Source organism: Hemibagrus wyckioides, linkage group LG15 (genome assembly GCF_019097595.1).
Source record: "Hemibagrus wyckioides isolate EC202008001 linkage group LG15, SWU_Hwy_1.0, whole genome shotgun sequence".
In the NCBI taxonomy this organism is placed as follows: Eukaryota; Metazoa; Chordata; class Actinopteri; order Siluriformes; family Bagridae; genus Hemibagrus; species Hemibagrus wyckioides.
The window spans coordinates 17,922,660-17,935,829 of NC_080724.1; the positions used below are offsets into that span (position 1 = coordinate 17,922,660).

Here is a 13,170-nt window from a genome sequence, read left to right on the forward strand (position 1 = left end):
TTTCGCTGTGTCCTCCTCCACTGAGAGGATTAATCTGACCACTGCAAATGGTGCACATTTAACGAGAATTCAGGTTGTGTTCCAAGCTTCATTCTATGTAGGAAATAGGAGGGATAAACAACAATCACACCAAAAGTGCACTTGCATTATTTAGTAGCGCTGAAAGCAATTTGGGAACACTGAGAATGAAATTTTATAGTGTTTTCTGCAGGGTGCAACTTAAATAACTGAACTATAGCTTTTAATGTTACAGATAAAGTCATTCTGAAGCTCGCTTAAGTGTGCACCACTGTTACTTTCAGTTCACATTTCTTACTGCCACTAATAGTGTACACAGAGAATTGCATTTGCTTCCCTCTTCCTGTTGTTGCGTGTACTAAATTGAACAATCGGCATTTAGTAACACTTAACAATCAACAACTCTGTAACTCAACAATCTGTCCTTGAGAGACTGATTTATATATTTCCAAATGTCTGAGGTAAAATGAGTGATCAAGTAAAACAGTACATCCCATGTGCACTTTTGACTGCAGTGTAAAGGCTACAGTGTTATTATTTAAGCAAAGGTTTCAGGGATTTTCTCAGAGGCTTAAAAGTCTTTTCATGAGATTCATTTTGACGTTAATATGTGCTGAACAAAGAAACAAATGGAAAAATCCATGATTTGTGTGCCATTTGTATTCCACTTGTATAATATTGCAAAGATATGTGTACAGTAGAGGATATTTTAAACACAGTTCTTTGCATGAACATGTTTCAGATCCATAAATTAAAACATAAATAAACCCTATTATATACAGCGCTAATAGTACACTATTTTTGCCCGTCAATTCCGACTACTTTACCTTGAAATATATTCAGATGCATTCATATCAAATACTTGTATATAATATTATTTCTTAATGTATAAATCCATTCAAACTGATTTTGCTTCGTGTCAATTTCCCGAAAATGATTGGAAGAAGAACAGCAATCTATCCCATTTTTTTTTTCATTTATTTATTTTCACTGATATTATGATTAATACAGACGTTATAGATTTTCAAAAGTTAATTATTACTTCACCCAAATCACTGGACAGTTGTTAATGTTCCTTTCTCATGGCTGTCTAGCATAGACACTAGTTATCCACATTCTGAATATTTAAAACGCTGTAACTTTCAACCCTGTTACTAATTTAACAGCAAAAAGGAAGACAGTATTAGCAGAGTTATTTACTTTGACGGGGTAAGACCATTTTTAAACATTTAAAGCGTCATACATTCATTCATCATCCTCTATTCAGGGTTACGGTGAATATAGGTGAGAGGGAAGAACACACCCTGCATAGTGCAATACACACACACACACACACACATTCATATACTAATCCACCCCTAGGGGTATATCAGACTATCCAGTTGAATGAATTGGCATGTTTTGAGAGGTGGGAGGAAACCAGGGAACCCTGAACAAACCCTACACACACACACACACAATAACCTGAGCTTAGAATTGCAGCATCAATGTGGTGCCAAGATTGAAATTATATATATATATATATATATATATATATATATATATATATTTAATTCAATGTTGAAAAATTATTTTTAAAAAGTTTAATGTTTATAGTTAGAAGAGGTAAAAGGCACCACCCCCGTGGTGCTGTATCAGTCACCCACTCGTACCCACCACATGTCAGGCCAGAGACTCAGATACACAAGAATTCAGAAAACACATCCAGCATAAAGACCGTTTTAATTATAACAGCAATTTAGTCAACAAGTTTAGTTAAATTTGTAAGCTATGCCATGGTGATTACAGCAGCCTATTTGTTATGGCGCCACACAGCGCGGGGACGCCCTCACCACCGCTTCAGCCTCTCCGTTACTGAGCTATCGCGAGATATTGCGAGATTTACGCCCTGTGCTTTGCTGCTGTAAAATGGTGAAGTTATGCTGAGACGCGACGAGGTAAGTTGACGAAATTCGGGTGTGCGCGCGAGCCTGAGATTCGTGTCGTCTACTGGGAACGACCTCTAGGGACAGGGGACTGGACTGGGCGCTATGATTTCTACACAGAGCGCGTGCTTAACGAGAATGTTTTTGGCGGCGCAAAGGTCTGGACATTGTACTGTATAAACCGCCATTTTTAATATGCGGTTTGCCTGAGGGGTGGAGAGAGAGAGAGAGAGAGAGAGAGAGAGATAGAGATAGATAGATAGATGGGGGGGCGGCGTGGTGTGGTGTGGCGTGGTGTCGTGGGGAATGCATGCGCTGCGTTCGTGCATGTGCGCGCGCGCGCAGACGCTCAGCACAGTCTGATAATAGCGATCCAGGGTGGGTTTGTTTTATTTTACATAACCGGAGACTGCACTGCACTGCACTGCGGGTGGTCAGGAGGGAATATTGGCATGTCACATTTCAGTATTTCTTTCTGAGATAACTGAGGAAATGTAGTTTGAGAAGAGGTCTGAAGCATGTCCTCGTGCGAGCCATAACCCCTGACTGAAGAGACTGTTATTCTCCTGGCATTACAATTTTAATATATTACTACTAGTGATGTATGTCGACTACTTATTCTTACATTTGCTGAGCAGGATTAAACTATATTGTTTGTCACTCACCATAAAACATGCACTCTTACATCTATCAATAATTCATCATCCATACAAACATGATATAGAGCTGTATTTTCTCATACTTGTATATTTGCATTGCATTTAAGCATAATGACTATACATCATCACATGAATGTATTCTATATGGCTGAAGGTTTGTGTACAACCATTACACCCATGTGTGATTTCAGAGTCCCTCTATGCTGGTACAATTATCTCCATTTTTCTTGGAAGGCTTCCTTGTATTTTGTTTTAAGGAAGCTGTGGAAATTTGTGGTAGCTCAAGTGGTTAAGGCTCTGGGTCATTGACTGGAAAATTGGGGTTCAAGCCCTCAGCACCACCAAGCTGCCACTGTTGGGCCCTTGAGCCACAACCCACCCTGCTCCAGGGGTGCTGCATCATGGCTGAACCTGTGTTCTGACCCCAACCCCCATGGATAGGATATGTGAAGAAATTTCACTGTGCAGTAATGTATATGTGACAAATAAAGACAACTTAACTTGTCCATTCAGCCACATCATCGTTAGTGAGATCAGGCACTGACGAAGAGCTACGAATGTTCTAGCACTCGTGTGTTGGACCTTGCTTTGTGCACTGGGGTATAGTCATGCTGGAACAGGTTTGTGCCCCAATGAAATTGTAAAGCTGCAGCGTATGAAGACATCCTATACAATAGTTCTACAGTGCGTTTTGGGGTAGAACCACATAAGATGTCATGATCAGTTGTCCACAAACCTTTGGCCATATAGTGTTATATTACAATTTAACGTTAATTGAATCTTTTACGTCACAGTAGATTTGCACAGGAAACACTGATGTGAGTTAAGTCTAAACTCTAACACGGTTTATTCGGTGCTTAACTCCAGTAAGCAACTTTTTCAGTTAAAAGAGTCCTAGTGCAGATTTATACAGTAAATCTTCCTGGGGAAAGTTGGTGTCTGAAATTCAAACATTATTCCTAAAAAAAAAAAAATACGAATTTGTTTTAGAAATTGTCAACTAAGTTTTATAACTCTACCGGATACTCAACAGACCTTCCTGAGATGGACAGTGCTGTTGTGCCTGTAGACACTAATGTGCACTATTGCAGCAGTCGTGGGAGAAGGTGTGTGTGTGTGTACGTTCTTATATCATGGTGGGGACCAAATATATAGAAATGTCTGACAAATCTGACTTAGAGGGGACTAGTATCCATCAGCAAAGCTGTTTTGAACTTAAACTGCAGCTTTTAAGATTTTGTTTTTATTCATAAATGTCTGCTTTGGTTACTGAGATTAAAGTTATGGTTTAATTCAAGCATAGTATTAAGTATTATGTCAGTGTTAGGTCCTCAGGAGGACAGTAAGGTAGGTGTGTGTGTGTGTGTGTGTGTGTGTGTGTGTGTGTGTGTGTGTGTGTGTGTGTGTGTGTGTGTGTGTGTGTGTGTGTGTGTGTCAGGCCTGTGTGCGGAATGATTCAGCGAGATATTCTGCGTTTCTCACTCGAATCAGCCAGCAGAGCGGCGCGAGCGCGCATGTCGGAAGCCGTGTGTACGAGCATCTTTCTGGCGATTTTTCCTGCAAATAAACCGCGAGATTCTCTTCAACACACGCAGATTGTATCGGACGAGTATGTACAACTTAATGCATCGTACAACGATTTGACACACTCCGCTAAGGGATGTGTGTGTGTGCGCGCGCACGCTTGTGTGTGTGTTAGGACAAATGATTTTTAGTGATCGCAGGCGTCAGTAGGCCTGAGTGTTAAGCCGGCCGCTCGAGTTACACAGCAAGCGCGTGTTGGTGAGACGGAAACGGCTTTTGTCGTGGCTGAGGTATCGGCGTTTTATCATGTCTTGCTGTTCTCCCACTGTAGTCGGAGTGCGCTGGATTTATTTGTTTAATCCGAACGGAAGAAATTTACACGTATATACATATTTACGCGGGACCCTGAGGAATTTCTGTGCTTGTGTTGACATCCTAGAGATCAATTTTCTCTTGCACTTTTGGCTCGCTAGCTAGCATGCTAAGCTAACTGTGTTAAAACTGTTAGCTAGCTTAGCTGTGTTTGTTCAGTTGTTGTACTAGACACACCATTCCCGAGCCTGGTTGCCGTAACGTAACGTTGCGCTTTTGCTTCTGCTTATTATTCTGTTTAAATTGCGTTAGCTGTGCGTTTAAGCTAAATGCTAGCTAATGCTAAGTGACATCGTATTCTGTAGCATTTCGCTTGCTAGGTTTTTTCCCCCTTGGCGTTGAAAATTTCATTCCGACCACTGTATGTATTCTGTTTCCCGGATATTTATGTGCCTTTATTCCTCACACGACTATCTTATAAGATTGTTGGGTAGTCGGTGTACTTAATGTCGTTTGTTGGAATACTGTAGTGACAACTCTTAGCTAGCTAAAAGCTAGCAGCGCACGTCAGTGCATTTTTTTGCTGTTGCATTGCAGTTACGTTAGCTGCAGTGGAGTGAACGGCTAGCATAATAGCCATTGTGTTTCTTTCAAGACTCACAAAAATAAAGAGTAGCTTTCAGTCCACTCCAGACATTTCTACTAGTTGTACTGTTAAGTTGTTAACTAAACCCTTTCAGTTGTTCGTGTAAACATTGTAACGTTAATATATTCAAGTTTCCAGCCTTTTATTATATGAACAATGTGTCAGTGTTTCATTTGATTGGACTTCCTAAAGTTTAGATCTCATAGTTCAGGTTTGTTTTGTTTTTTTTGGCGGTGGGTATTTATAATAACAGGTCATTTTTCTTTAAAATAGATTAATATGTAATAATCAATCCTCTGAAATGTCTCCCATTTTAGTTTCAGCTCTCCTTCATCAGGCTTCAGTCCACATTTTTGCACTCACTGATTAGTAAATTGTTTAGAAGAAAGTTTGTGCCATGTTTCCAGTTTTTACACTCTTTCTGCTTTTTACAATCTTGTGGTGCTCAAAAAAAAGTTTCATATAATAAATAAGATCAACTTTGGACCTAATGTGTTATGAGGTCCTTCAAAATGGTTTAAAGGGTAAAAGGTTCCCAGAGTGCAAAAAGTTTGAGAGCCACCGAATTGCAGACTGTCTTATGTTGAACTATCATGGCGAACGACCAACAAGGTTAAATCGAGCCCCTTTCGTGTGGCCCTGAAGTGTTGTGAAATGAAACCGAAACCTGATGGAGCTGTGATCATTTTTTGAAAACTAGAGTATGATTTTTTTGGGGGGGTGAGGGGGGGGTGGAGGTAGTACACTAACGAATACATTTCTATAACATGGAGAGAGCATCTGATTCAGTGTTAATTCTTTAAATTGGTAAAATGTTAACCGATAATAACAGCGTTTTCCTTTTGTCTTTTCATTTTCATATCCTGTAACGTCTTCTTACCTTGCGCACCGTTATGACTGAAAGTCGAAGAGCGTCACTCCTGCATGTGATTGAACGCTGCATTCCCGATTTAGTCTCTCTTTGCTGTTATAATAACCTCTGCTCTTTTGGGAAGGTATTCCGGTAGATGTTGAAGCATGGCTTTGGGGATTTCATGATCATTCAGCCACAAGAGAGTTAGTGAGAGCAGACACTGAAGTCAGGTGAGGAGGTCTGGGGTTGTAGGTGATGTTCCAGTTCTTCCAGATGAGTAGGACACATGAGGTCTTTCACTCCAGCCATAGCCAAGAAGAATAAAAAGGAACTATGAATGTTTGTTTTTGTATGCAGAATTATTGGGAGGTTATAGATACATCAATGACCAAAATTTTTCCCCCATTATTTATTTATTTATTTATTTTTGTTTCTTGCTGTATTCGCCACATTTGTCACAAAAGTCTGCAGTGCTACGTTTCTCTAATGGGTTGCGTTAATCCCCTGATCAGGAGAAATCAGACCAGGATGGCGTGATTCGGTTCTTTTTGTCTAATGAAATCTCTTTGCTCATTAGCAAGTTGAACACAAATAGAAAAACTTTCTTTTCCTTCTCATGCTGGTCTATCCATTCCCGTTAAAGGGAATACATGCAGGTTTAACACAGCCGTAATGAGAAGATGCAATAAATGACTTCCGTTGACAAGTGATAGCTTTTAGACTCCAGCGCTCAAGATATTTTCTGATCACTTAGAGAGCAAAGCGCACTGATTTTCTCTTATGGCGTTCATTTACATTTAGTCAGTGGGCAGGTGCTCTTATCCAGAGCGACTTGTGTGAGCTCACTCTCGCATCATGAACAAGCTGATTTGCTCCAGCCCTGAGAGAGCAAATTTACAGATTCACATCTGAACGTCTGTGATACAGCTGCTGTTGTTTTTTTCCTAATAAAAATAGGCTGCTTGCATTTCTGAACAGGAAAGTGTCGTTTTTCTTCAAGTCTTCTTTTCGTTTTAGGTATTACATCTGAAAGATGCTGTTAAGTTGGAATTGCCAAAATAATTACCGTAAGTACTTGTCATGTACATATAAATGCAAGATGCTGATATATGGTTTATAGTGACTCTTTGCCCTGTATGCTTGTATAGTAATTCATTGAAATACTGTGTTGTATGCACTTGAGTATTGACACTGATGTAAATTGCGTTGACTGCAGAAACAGAGTGTAGAAACTAGTAACCATGAAGGTCGACAGAAGCAAGTTGAAGAAAACCCCCACTGAAGCGGTCAGTATGCTTAGATATTTGTATCCTTTAATCTCTGAGAGTGATGTGCATCTTAGGGCCGCATGTTATGGACAGAAATAGCATATTGTGATGTGGCTGGCAGTCTAGGGTCATGGTTGAGCTTTCATTCGGAATGCATTCATTTTCTTCTGTAACGCCAGTCTCTTTATTTATTGCACAGAAACTGATAAACTTGTTTAAACCCTTGAGATTTGTTACATAATGCTTAAAGAATGCTTGTAATGCTTATGTAAAAATATAGCTTATTTGCATATTGCAGGCTTCTCCGATATCCATATTGCATGGGTCAAGATTCTGATTATATGAGTATATTGTAGGCATAAATTCTGCTTTTCTTGATCCATGTGTTTAATGTTGTGCCTGTCTCACCCCTCAGCCTGCTGACTGCAGAGCGCTGATAGAGAAGCTAAAGGGATGCAGCGATGAGCAGCTGCTCTTGGAGTTACAGCACATCAAAACATGGAACATCGGAAAGGTAAATGTAGAACCCGTCACACGTGTGAGGAATACTTGTGTTAATATGTCTGTTTTATACTTTTTTTCTACTTCTTGGTAGTGTGAGCTCTACCACTGGGTAGATCTCCTGGACCGTTTCGACGGCATCCTCTGCGATGCGGGCCAGACGGTGGAGAACATGTCCTGGATGCTGGTATGTGACCGACCAGATAACGGACAGCTCAAAGCCTTGCTGCTGGCAGTGCTCAACTTCACGGCTCTGCTAATAGAGTACAGCTTTTCCCGGCACCTCTACAGCTCCATAGAGGTACTGTAGAATTTCTGCATCCCATATGGGCGCCATCTCGTTTTTCGTATTCTCACTTAACCTTCGTGTGCCTGTTTGTTCTGTTAACAGCACTTGACCACGCTTCTAGCATCATGCGACATGCAGGTGGTGTTGTCCGTGCTGAACCTCTTGTATGTGTTCAGCAAACGCTCCAACTACATCACCAGGTTAGGCTCAGACAAGAGGAGCCCCCTGCTCGCTCGCCTGCAGCACCTGGCTGAGGTAGGATCATCATGGGCTATGTATAACATTATTCAAAACTATATCACTGCTAACTTTTGTAAAAGCTTGATCTGGTTCAGACCTGACATGGGTTACATGTGTTCTGCATGCTCAGGTTTTAGTTCACTGATTTTTATTGGGGCTAAAGGTTGTTTTCCTTCATTTATTGTATGTCTTTTGTGCATGTTTCCCAATCTCTCCACAGAGCTGGGGCGGGAAGGAGAATGGCTTTGGCCTGGCTGAGTGCTGTAGAGATTTGCCCATGACTGTAAGCCCTGATTTACTGATTTCTGTGTAAATGTGTGTTCAGACATATTCTTAGGTAAAATATGCAAGGCAAGATGATTAAGATAAAGTTGGATGATTTAAATGTCTGTGGGAAAACTTTGTATCTGCAGCTCTGAGACTGAAAATAAAAGTGTCTCCTGTAGCTTATAGTACGTGTTTTCTTTACGACTGTTTTGTATTCTGTATGAAACGAAATAACCTGCATCTTTGAAACAGGCTTGGAGATTTAAATCAAGAAAATAACAAGTAATATAGTTTATTAGAATGCTTTCATTACACCGTTGGTATCTGTTGATCGACTCATCTCTATTTTAAGCCTTGTATAATTAAAATAAAAGTTTTTTTTTTTTTTTGTCTGTTCTCATGATTTCTACCATGTCTTTGTAGAAATATCCACCTAGTGCCACCACTCTGCACTTTGAGTTCTATGCTGAGCCTAGCTCTGAGGTAAAAATGGAGAAAAAGGTATGGGATTACTTCTTTCAGTTACTCCTAAACATAACTAATGGGGATTTTAATATTGGCGCTACCATGTCGAATGCACAAAACATGAATATTTTTAATAATTCTCTTTTAACAGTCTAGCAGCAACACTCTACACTACATCCACATTGAACAACTTGATAAGGTGAGCTCCCGTTAATCCCGTTAATTTGCCGGAAGCCTTAATGTCTGCATTGATCCCTCTTGGCTTTAATTGCCTTTCTCTGGCGTGTGCTTAGATCTCGGAAAGTCCGTCTGAGATCATGGAGTCGCTGACGGTCATGTACAACATCCCTAAAGACAAGCAGACTTTGCTGTTCACACACATCCGCCTGGCACACGGCTTCTCCAACCACAAGAAGCGACTGCAGGCCGTGCAGGCCAGACTGCATGCCATCTCCATACTAGGTGAGTGCCCTCTCAGGCTCCAGCCAAATTAAGGGGTGGCATTTATTTTCATCAAAGAGTGTCGGGCTCCCACGCCGCACATGTGCTGAGGTGGTTGTTTTGCGCTTGTATTTTTGTAGTGTACTCCAACGCCCTCCAGGAATCAGCCAACAGTATACTCTACAACGGGCTGATCGAGGAGCTGGTGGATGTTCTCCAGATCACAGACAAACAGCTGGTGGTGAGAATTTCTGCTCCTCACTCCCTGAATTATAATGTGCCAGCTGTCGCATCATCCCAAAAGAGTTGTGAAATGCACTTAACTGGCACATATGCTGTCATATTAACCACATGACCTGGAAAAAAGGGATGTGCCAATAAATGCATGATTGTTTAAATTCCCATTTCACCTCGCGTTAGTTCTAAATAAAGGTGGGTAGAATTGGCTAACAACATAGTCATGCTAAGTTCGAAAATCTAGACAATCAGTCTGCTGCCCAGTTCCATGTTTTGGTTGCATTATATTTGTGTCATTTGAGTCTTGCTAGTGTCTTTAAATGTATATATGTTTTGTTTAAGCACACGGTGAATGTGTTTAGTTCCAGCAGGTGAATTTGACTCTGACAGCTTTGCACTTCAGTATTTTGCTCCGTTTCATTCATATCTGTGCTAATTAATCTGCGTAGTAAAAACTTCACTGGCTCTGCTGTCAGCCGAATCGTTCCTCACTGGCAGGATTCGGGAAGGAGTAGCACACGGCATAGTTACTGGGGTTCGCATCTACAGTATGGCGGCGTGCGAGGTGCATTATGTTTAAATGGTGGTGAATGAAAAGCTTTTTTTGCTAGTCAGAAAGTTGTATTTATTTTTATATTGTTGAACCTGCTTTTCCCAGGAGCCCAGGTACTGATTTATCCACTCCCGAGCTGTCATACACCTCACAGTCACAAATGACAAAAAATAAATGTGAGGTGATGGTGTACTGTTCTTGGCATGTTGCAATAACAGTAGTGTGACAGTTTTTGGCTGTGGTACTCTCGCTCAGTTTTGTCAGACTCTGTCTGCTTCAGTGCACGTTGGTAAAGCCCTTGTTAGAGAGCTAGTAATACCGCTGTGGCTGTAATAAGGGGCTCCATTCTCTCGCTGACATTTGTATCCGTCATCTATGCGTTATCTTTAGATAGACACTCCTGCATCCTAATGCCCCTGTAAAACAAAAAAAAATAAACGATTGCCTTGCGGTTCTAAGGAGGGCGTAATCTGTACATACATTTAAAGCTTTAATATGATTTTCCATTCTGCACTTAATACTGATTTAATTTGATTTGACATAGAAATGTATGATTCTTTTCTCTAGATACACTACACAGCTTGTTTTGGCCCAGAGACATTTTTATTTCCAAATATACGCTTGCAAATTAGCGTGCGTTTATGCAGAATTATGCTTAAACTGAAGTCTATTTAACAGTCTGTGTTTTACATACGTAATTATGTGCATAAACCCTGTTTTTATTCTGCTACTGAAAATGGCTAGAGATCCATAGTAACGAAGATTTGTGTTTCATTTCTGATTGGAGAACTGGCTTGGTAGGTAGAACTGTTGCTGGGATGAATTTCTGTGCGGTGTCTGTATTCGAGCCGGCATGTTCGTTATGTTGGGAAGTGTGTAGAGCAAACCATACACTTTTTTTTTTCTTTTCTTTTTTCTTTTTTCCCTTTTTGTCAGCCATGCTCATTATAAGACTCCAGTGACTTTATAGCGGAGCATTTTGTCACTCTCTTGCTCTGCTTGTCTTTATCCTGCATTTTCTTAGCGTCTCATTAGTGTGCTCCTTTGCCAGATGTTTTAAGAGAAACGCCAAAGCCTACAAAATTTGATTTGTACAGAAGTAATTATAAAAGGGGCAGGTCATCTGTGGAAGGTTTGTTCCTCACATTTTTACTGTCGACGTAGGCTGTAGCTCTGTTTCAGTGCAGGAGAACGATTCGAGAGGGCGTTCTAGGAGGAAAGTGATGGTCTCCGTTGGGTTTCTGAGAGCTTTAAAGAAAAGACCCGCAACCTTTAGAATTTATTAGAAATATTTATTTGACTATTTTGCTGACGGATACTAAAGAAAATGTGCTTGAGTAAGGGTAAGGATTACTGGCTCTACTCAGGTTTCTCTCTACGTAGAATTTTGCATGTTGTGGTTTTTCTCTAGGTTCTTCGGTTTCCTCCCACCTACAAAATTATGGCAGTAGGTCAATTGGTGAGTCTGAGTGTGCATCATGTATTCCGATGTACCAGCTTCCCATTCAGGTGCACCTCTTCATGCCCAGTGTTTCTTGGATATACTCCAGATTCACTCCTGTGCTGGTCAAAATATAATATGAAGATGATTGAAAGAATGAATTATGCATGAATAAAAAGAAAAGTCACATGGAAGTCCCGGAGTCCACCCAAATCTTGTATTCTCTCCCAGCAAATGACTGACATTTTTCAATCATTTGACCGATGCTTAACCAAACTAACGAGACAACTCTGCAGTGTTTTGATGAATTGCTTGTGTGCTCTCTTTATGACAGGACATAAAGGCTGCATCTTTGCGTACTTTGACATCTATTGTCCACTTGGAGAGGACTCCTAAACTTTCCAATATTATCGACTGCACCGGCACAGCGTCCTACCACGGCTTCTTGCCTGTGCTGGTCCGCAACTGCATACAAGCCATGATTGGTAAGGGAGAAAAAAAAAATCTCTCGCCATGATGAGATTTCAAATAAATCACTCTGTGACTAAATTCGTCCTTTTGTGTTTTGTTTGAATGTCAGACCCATTGATGGAGCCGTACCCGCACCAGTTTGCCACAGCTCTGTTTTCCTTCCTGTACCACTTGGCCAGTTATGATGCTGGTGGAGAAGCCTTGGTCTCCTGTGGGATGATGGAGGCCTTGTTAAAGGTTAGGGTTTGTTTTCTTTTCTTTTGTATTTTTCTTTATTTATCATATCTGTTGTACCATGAACACGATTTTGTAAGCAACATCGCTGTTTCTAGGTGATCAAGTTCCTGGGGGATGAGCAGGACCAAATCACTTTTGTGACACGGGCAGTGCGTGTCGTGGACCTCATTACCAATCTGGACATGGCTGCCTTTCAATCCCACAGCGGCCTTTCTATCTTCATCTGCAGACTCGAGGTACAGGCACTCATCATCCCTGGAGAATTCACAATTTAATGTGACCCCATGTTCCTTTAAAACAATTATCATCTCTTGTGGAAATACCAGGCCAGATTTGTTTCTGTTAGGTCTGTCAAATTTCACTCTTCAAAAGAGTCTAGGAGTTAGATTTTCATATGTTTAAAGGTGCATTAAATTAAAAGATTTGTCTTTTATTCAAGATTAGTCCTCTGGCAATTAAGTAGGTGGGTTCAACATTTGAAGGATTTGTATTTATTGTTGTATTGTGTTCACCTCGCATCATTTCTGCCAATTTTCAAAAAAAGCTCAGCATCCCAGATTTATGGTGACTGTAGTCTGTGTATAAAATGACCAACGTGAAGCTCGTCCAAACTTGTACAAGTCAGTGTTTATACAGGTTTTCTCAACTAGTTAATGGTCTCTCAGCTGTTTGTTTTATGCTTATGGCTTAATGCTCAAAATATTTTATTGATTTAAAAAAGTAAGAAATAAAGACTGTTGCACCCTTTAAAGGCAAATTATCTATATTCAAATAGTTAATATTTTATCTTCCAATGTTAATCTGTGCTAAAATGCAACATTCA

The 13,170-nt window shown here is 40.5% G+C and overlaps 1 protein-coding gene across 8 annotated transcripts in view; it reads left to right on the forward strand.

Annotated features, from left to right (window-relative positions):
- The first annotated feature begins 1,861 nt into the window (after window positions 1–1,861).
- Window positions 1,862–13,170, forward strand: part of huwe1 (HECT, UBA and WWE domain containing E3 ubiquitin protein ligase 1) — a 43,822-nt gene continuing 32,513 nt past the window's right edge. For 6 of the 8 annotated variants that reach the window (XM_058410820.1, XM_058410823.1, XM_058410827.1 and 3 more), the window contains exons 1-14: window positions 4,064–4,211; window positions 6,955–7,004; window positions 7,154–7,223; window positions 7,621–7,719; window positions 7,801–8,007; window positions 8,098–8,250; window positions 8,456–8,518; window positions 8,926–9,003; window positions 9,119–9,166; window positions 9,261–9,429; window positions 9,549–9,649; window positions 11,974–12,124; window positions 12,220–12,347; window positions 12,443–12,583. In XM_058410820.1, coding sequence (XP_058266803.1) covers window positions 7,179–7,223; window positions 7,621–7,719; window positions 7,801–8,007; window positions 8,098–8,250; window positions 8,456–8,518; window positions 8,926–9,003; window positions 9,119–9,166; window positions 9,261–9,429; window positions 9,549–9,649; window positions 11,974–12,124; window positions 12,220–12,347; window positions 12,443–12,583 — 1,383 coding nt within the window. In that variant the 5' untranslated portion in view covers window positions 4,064–4,211; window positions 6,955–7,004; window positions 7,154–7,178. Of the gene's footprint in view, window positions 1,956–4,063; window positions 4,212–4,396; window positions 4,417–6,954; window positions 7,005–7,153; window positions 7,224–7,620; window positions 7,720–7,800; window positions 8,008–8,097; window positions 8,251–8,455; window positions 8,519–8,925; window positions 9,004–9,118; window positions 9,167–9,260; window positions 9,430–9,548; window positions 9,650–11,973; window positions 12,125–12,219; window positions 12,348–12,442; window positions 12,584–13,170 lie in introns of those variants that run through there. The other 2 variants (XM_058410821.1, XM_058410822.1) reach the window with 2 other exon arrangements.